We start from the raw sequence: 6,072 nt of genomic DNA on the forward strand, positions 1-6,072 counted from the left end.
ATTTCGATGTGGCTCTCCCAACGTTACGCTTCCCCCTGCCCCGCTGAGCCCCTCTGCCAGCGGGCCGGTACACTTGAGCAGTTACAGCACAGAGAGGCCCGGACCCTGCGTGCCCCTCAGCTGTTGGGAACAGGGTGAGCTTAGGATAGATGGAGTGCCTGAGAAACGTGCCATTTGCTCCAGTTTATTTTAGACCGTGGTCTAACTCAGGGGCGTGGAAGGCAGGTTTGTCAGTGGTTACAACAGTTCCTGGTGTAAAACAGTCTCAAAATGGGGTTCGTGCACCAAATTTAAGAGAACTCTGAAGTTTTAGAAGCACAATGGTTTTGCAGTTGTTTAGTTCTGATGGGTGGCTGGTGCCTTGTTGTGCTATTTATAAAACACTTAATCCAGCAGCTCTGTAACTCTGCAGAGCAGTCGTTACTTCTGGCCAGAATCTGCTTCCTGCTTCTGCTGCCTTTATTTTGCGTAAACAGTTAATTCACTCTCATTCTCTTTCGAGTGCGGATGCTGTGTGCGAGCCTGATTCCTGAAGGGTCTGCTAGCACGGATTTTTTTTGCCCTTGAATGGCAGCCTCCTGCCTATTTTTAGACACGTTAGTGAAGCAGGGGAAAAGGGAGAACTTTGTCATTGCAGGATCTCCGCTGGGAGCTTCTGCTTGGCCTTTGGGCATTTTGTCTGTTGACAAGGACTGCCAGAAACTGGCTACAGCTGTGCGTGGCAGGAACAATGTTTTTCCTGTGACGTCCTGTCCCTAAACACATGTTGTTAGTCGGGGACCGATATAAAGTTGTGGCAATGGAGGCCTCGCAATCTGATGCAGTTGGCACGGTTTCTGTGAAAATGAGTCCTGTTTAATTTTTTTCTAGAACCCTTGGGAAATTAATAATGATTAAAATGTCCTTAGCAGTGCTGGATATGCAGCGCAATTCGCTCTTCACAGCACTGTACAAACATCAGCAAACTCTGCTGCCATCCTCCACAGTGACTTCCTCGCAGGTAGGGGCACAGTAGCTCCAAAGATTAAACAACCTGACAATGGCTGGCTTCCCCTGGGCCGTCAGAGTCTTGGGGGACAAGATTAGGGCTTGAGATATTTTTTTTTTCTGCTAGTTTTGCCTCCCTCTCCTTTGCACCACATCCCTTGGGATCAGGCGGGTTGGTAAATGCAGAGTTCCTCTCCTCACATACCGCAGCCGCGCTCGCTGCCGTGGCAGGTGCTGGTAGGTGACGCAGCCCGTCCCACCGCTGCCCGGTGCTGTCCCCACAGGGATGCCCGATGACCAGAGGGAAGGCTTGCAGGAGGAGCTGATCGATATTATCCTCCATGTCCTCAAGCGCAACCCCCAACTGCACTACTACCAGGGCTACCACGACATCGTGGTCACCTTCCTCCTGGTGGTGGGGGACAGACTGGCCACGGCTCTGGTGGAAAAGCTGTCGACGCATCATCTCAGGTACTCACTGGGCTCGGCTGGAGGAGAGGAGCTGCCTGCGTGTCCTCAGGCTGCAGGGACGCCTGTGCGGATGGGACTGGCCTGGAAGGGGGGCCTGGGGGGCAGAGCCTTGGGTGAAAGCCGGCTGCCTGTCGTGTCCGTACCCAGCGGGGTGCTGTGAGAGAGTGGAGTGACCACACGACAGCACGTGCCTCGGAGTTGTGCTCTGGGGAAGGGATAATTGAAGGCTGTCAGTTAATTTGTAGCATCTCTTGAAGCTGACAAAGCCAAGGTGCCTGCATTATTTATAGTTGTCTGGCCGTCTCTGCTGTCGAGGCCCCTCCGGCTCCCAGGGGCTGGGTCAGCAATGTCCCCCACTTGGCCTTACACAGCCCTGGGCGGTGAGGTCTGTACCACCAGCGTCCTGAGCCCCCGGCCAAGTCACTCTCCTGTTTGTGCACTGAAATGAGAACAAGCCTTCAGCTGGGGAGTGGTTTGGTGGGCTTCTCCCTCCTCTCCCAGATGAGGAGTTAGGGTTTGGGTGCAGGAAAGGGTTTATGATTCATGCGTGCGCTGCAGCAAAATAAGAAGTGTCAGCTGACACCAGCGTGATTGTCTGGGTCTGGGTTTTCTGTGCGGATCAGCGCTGTGCATCCCAGACAAGTAGGAAGGAGACTGTCCCAAATAAACAGAAATTCCTTGGGGCTGGGGGCCACCCTGCCAGCAAAGCTGTTTTATTGCAAGTACATTTATTTATCTTCTGGCTGCCTCCCTGGAGGGAGAGCTCACTGACATGGAGCTTCTTTTAAATCTTTCCTCAGGGATTTTATGGACCCAACGATGGATAACACCAAGCACATTTTAAATTACCTGATGCCCATCATAGACCAGGTGAACCCTGAGGTGCATGACTTCATGCAGAGGTACGCAGACGTTCCCTCGGAGCCTCCTAGCTCTGCCCTGCCGGTCTCGTGTTACTGTTCACGGGGCCGTTTGTGCCAGCATCTGCTCAGCACCACAGTGGCTTCCTCATTCTGAGTCAACAGCTGACCCACAGCTATCAGTCACAGCCCAAAGCCATGTGGCACTCTGCTTCCGAGCAGACCCAAACCTGTGCTGCCTGTTTCAGGGGGTTTTACCTGCTGCCATCTTCACCCTAGTGGTCTGCAGTCGGTATGGGAAAGGCTGCGGGGTTGCAGACGGTGTTATACAAAGTGGCCACAAGTCCTTCACCTGCCCAGCTCTGTGGCTGGTGTCACCTTGCTGTAGTCTGTTGCTAGTTCTGGGGATAATTCCCGGGTTTTGCAATAGGGACACACAAGTGTGGTCTGGGCAGATTAAAGCAGAAGCAGGAAGGTAAGTGGAATGGTTCAATCCAGAGCCCTTTTCTGAGCAAGTGTCTCTGTTATGTTTCATGGCCAGGATGTCTTTGGGTACCAAGCTTGGTTAGACTCTCCCAGAAGTTAGTAAGCCTTTAGGGTGGAAAGGAATCGGAAAATTTGATGGTGCTGCAGGACTTCAGGTGTCCTGAGGTCAACGTGTCAGACAGTGACATGGTACGTCACACGTTCAGGTCCTCATGAAAGCAGATCATTTGGACCTCTACAGCAGACCCCGCTGGATGTGAGGCGAGTAGTACTTTGCCTTGGGGTTGTAGCAGAGGTGCAGTTCATGGATCTGCACGGAGCCCTGAACGCTTTGCCAATAGCCAGGTCTGTCTCACCCTCCCAGGTGTGGAGGTGCAGCGCAGCGATCGCCCAGGAGCATTTCACTGCTGTTTCCAAGCCGCTGGCAGTGGCTGATCTAACAGCACTTTCTCTCTGTGCAGTGCGGAGGTGGGAACCATCTTTGCTCTCAGCTGGCTGATCACCTGGTTTGGGCATGTTTTGTCCGACTTCAGGCACGTCGTGCGATTATATGACTTCTTCCTGGCTTGCCATCCACTGATGCCCATTTATTTTGCTGCTGTGGTAGGTACTGGCCAGAGTGATGGGGGAATTAACTGAACCACTGCAGGGTGCTGGTAGTTTGGGGCTGGCAAACCCAGTGCTGCTGCTGTCCCTCTGCAGGGGACCCCGAGGCCAGCGATGTCCTTGGCGATGGCAGAAGGCGGGTGGGATCCAGGATTGCTCAAGGCAGCCTGGGAGTGTCCAGATCTGCAGGCTGTTCCAGTTCAGTGCCGTGAGGCAGCATGACCTGGTGTTTTTGTTGGCTTTGATGCGCTGACCCCGCTGCTGGGCACTTGCTTGGGTGCTGGGGAGCCTGGCTGGCTGCGAGCAGCCCTGCGCTGTGCATCCATCTGCCCTTTCTCCTATGGGAGGTCCAAACAAATCTCTGCTTGAGGGCACGCCACAGAGTCAAGCCCTGCTGAGGTTCTGCTCGTGTTTCTGACCTGCCAGTAGCAGGCTCTGCTCAGAAGAGACGTATCTCCCCAGGAAGGGGCTTTCCATGGCCTCAGAGTCTTGGGAAAGGTTTGGCATTTCTTTTCCCAGACGGGGAGCACTTCATTGCGGTGTGTCCCCTGGAGGAAGGGCAGGTCTTTCAGCTGGAAGCGAAATGTTTTTCTCTTCCGGCTCTGAAGTGAGTGCCAGCGAGTGACAAAGAGTTCATCCCCACTGCCCCGGCTCTCCTCGGTGCTCTCGCTCCTCTCTGCAGATCGTGCTGTACCGGGAGCAGGAAGTTCTGGATTGCGAGTGCGACATGGCCTCTGTCCACCACCTCCTGTCCCAGATCCCACAGGACCTTCCTTATGAGACTCTCATCAGCAGAGCTGGGGACCTTTTTGTCCAGTTCCCACCATCCGAACTTGCCAGGGAGGCAGCTCAGCAGCAGGCTGAACGGTGAGTGCAGGGCAGACCCTGGGCCTGCGTGTTCTGTACGTCCCCTGGCTGGTCTCGCTTCCTCACCAAGCTCTTCCTCCCTGGCAGGAGGCTGGTCCCGAAGGCAAGCTGGGGGCACTCCTTCACCCATTTCTTCTCTTGCAGAACTGCAGCTTCCACTTTTAAGGACTTTGAGTTGGCGTCAGTGCAGCAGAGACCAGACACTGTGTTGAGGCAGCGCTTCAGGGAGCGGCTCCGAGGGGAGGAACGGACAAAATCCGTCTTGACAAAGCCAAGGACCAACCGCTTTGTTAAGCTGGCGGTGATGGGGCTGACGGTCGCGCTGGGAGCAGCTGCCCTGGCCGTGGTGAAGAGCGCACTGGAGTGGGCACCCAAGTTTGAACTGCAGATTTTCCCCTGAAGGCAGAGAAGGGGCCTTCCCTGTCACCACGTCCTTCCCGCCAGGGAAGAGGTGATGTTTGATGAAAAGACATGTCCAGAAACGACCTGTCTGAAGATTATTTTTTATTCTTGCTGCGTCCAGCGACGCTTTTGGCCTTTGTGACAGAGACTGATGGGAACCAGCCCAGCAGGATTGTTCCCCACACCGACGCTCACCTTGTTGTCTCCTCCCTGTGCAGGGGTGAGCAGATGGGCACAGCCGCCATCTTGTGAGGAACCAGAGGTACGGACCAGTCAGGCTCTTCAGGCTGCTCGCAGGGGACTGTAGGAGTGGAGAGCCATGCGTAGGCTAAGCCAAAACGATCCCGTGTTCCCTGTTGCGAATAATTAGTGTGAGCAAGGGCAGATCCTTGCCTGGAGGAGAGCGTCATGGCAGGGTTTGGCCTGGGTGCGTGCCTGGGGGGGCGGAGGGCTGTTAACTCTCCTGAGGAACAGGGCAGTCCTCTGGATCTGCATCGCTCCCGTCTGCAGGCTGCCAGCCTGCCCCGCCGTCTGCGTTCAGCTTTGCCGGTGCTCTGACCCTTCCCTTTCCTTTAGGCGACCTCTGAGTAGAGCCAAACCTTTCACAAACCCCTGGCAGCGCCCTGCCATGAGGTTGTCTCCAGCCTGTAACACTCCCTGGCTCCTTTTGCTTCCTCAGCTTTGCAGCCTGATCTGTTTATAGAGAGAAGGGCAGGGGACAGGAGCACACCCGCGGGGCTGCCAGAAGGAGCTTGGCTCTTGGTCACTGGGGCTCCTTTGCCGATAGCGCAGTTGTATCTTGGATCAGGGAGGTGAGAGACAAGTGTCTGCTCACGCTGCCCGAGGTATGTGCTCTCATGTGCCAGATCACGTCACCACAAGTGTTAGCAGCACCATAAACACCCGTTGCAGACTTTTTTACGGCTCTGGAAGCAGGCTCTAAATGGAGAAAGGCTTTTTCCACCTTATGAAACATTTTGCACAGGACAGAAGTCATTGCGGTAGGACGCCTGTCTTAAATCGAGCCGATCAGACTTCAGTGTCACCCCTTGGAAAAACACAAGTGAGGGAATTTCCCAGAAAGGCCACCCCCACCCCTGTGTAGCTCCCGTCTCCCACCCCGTCCCGTTAACAGTCCTAGCGCTCCCTGCCCTCCACGCTAAGCAGCAAATCCTTCTAGACGACTCGGTGTCCCGCTGAGACAAAGCCAATAGACACTAAATGCCTCTACCTCTCCCCTGAGCTGCTAAACCTCCCGCAAGTGCCCTTACCTGTCCCTTACGGCTCCCACCCGGCTCCCCCTCTGTGGCTGTGTCGTGCCCAAAGCCATCTGTGCCGTGCCCAGGGGCTGCACACCCGACAATTGGGTGTCGGTTGAAGAGTTACGGATTTT

General features: G+C 55.1%; 1 protein-coding gene across 1 annotated transcript in view; it reads left to right on the forward strand.

The window, feature by feature from the left end:
- TBC1D20 (TBC1 domain family, member 20) overlaps positions 1–4,677 on the forward strand; it is a 6,423-nt gene extending 1,746 nt beyond the window's left edge. The window contains exons 3-7 of the mRNA XM_009696015.1: positions 1,272–1,458; positions 2,259–2,360; positions 3,266–3,407; positions 4,093–4,277; positions 4,422–4,677. Of these exons, the coding sequence (XP_009694317.1) occupies positions 1,272–1,458; positions 2,259–2,360; positions 3,266–3,407; positions 4,093–4,277; positions 4,422–4,677 (872 nt within the window). The remainder of the gene's footprint in view (positions 1–1,271; positions 1,459–2,258; positions 2,361–3,265; positions 3,408–4,092; positions 4,278–4,421) is intronic.
- The last annotated feature ends 1,395 nt before the right edge of the window (positions 4,678–6,072 follow it).

This window comes from Cariama cristata, unplaced genomic scaffold (genome assembly GCF_000690535.1).
Source record: "Cariama cristata isolate BGI_N322 unplaced genomic scaffold, ASM69053v1 scaffold13452, whole genome shotgun sequence".
In the NCBI taxonomy this organism is placed as follows: domain Eukaryota; kingdom Metazoa; phylum Chordata; class Aves; order Cariamiformes; family Cariamidae; genus Cariama; species Cariama cristata.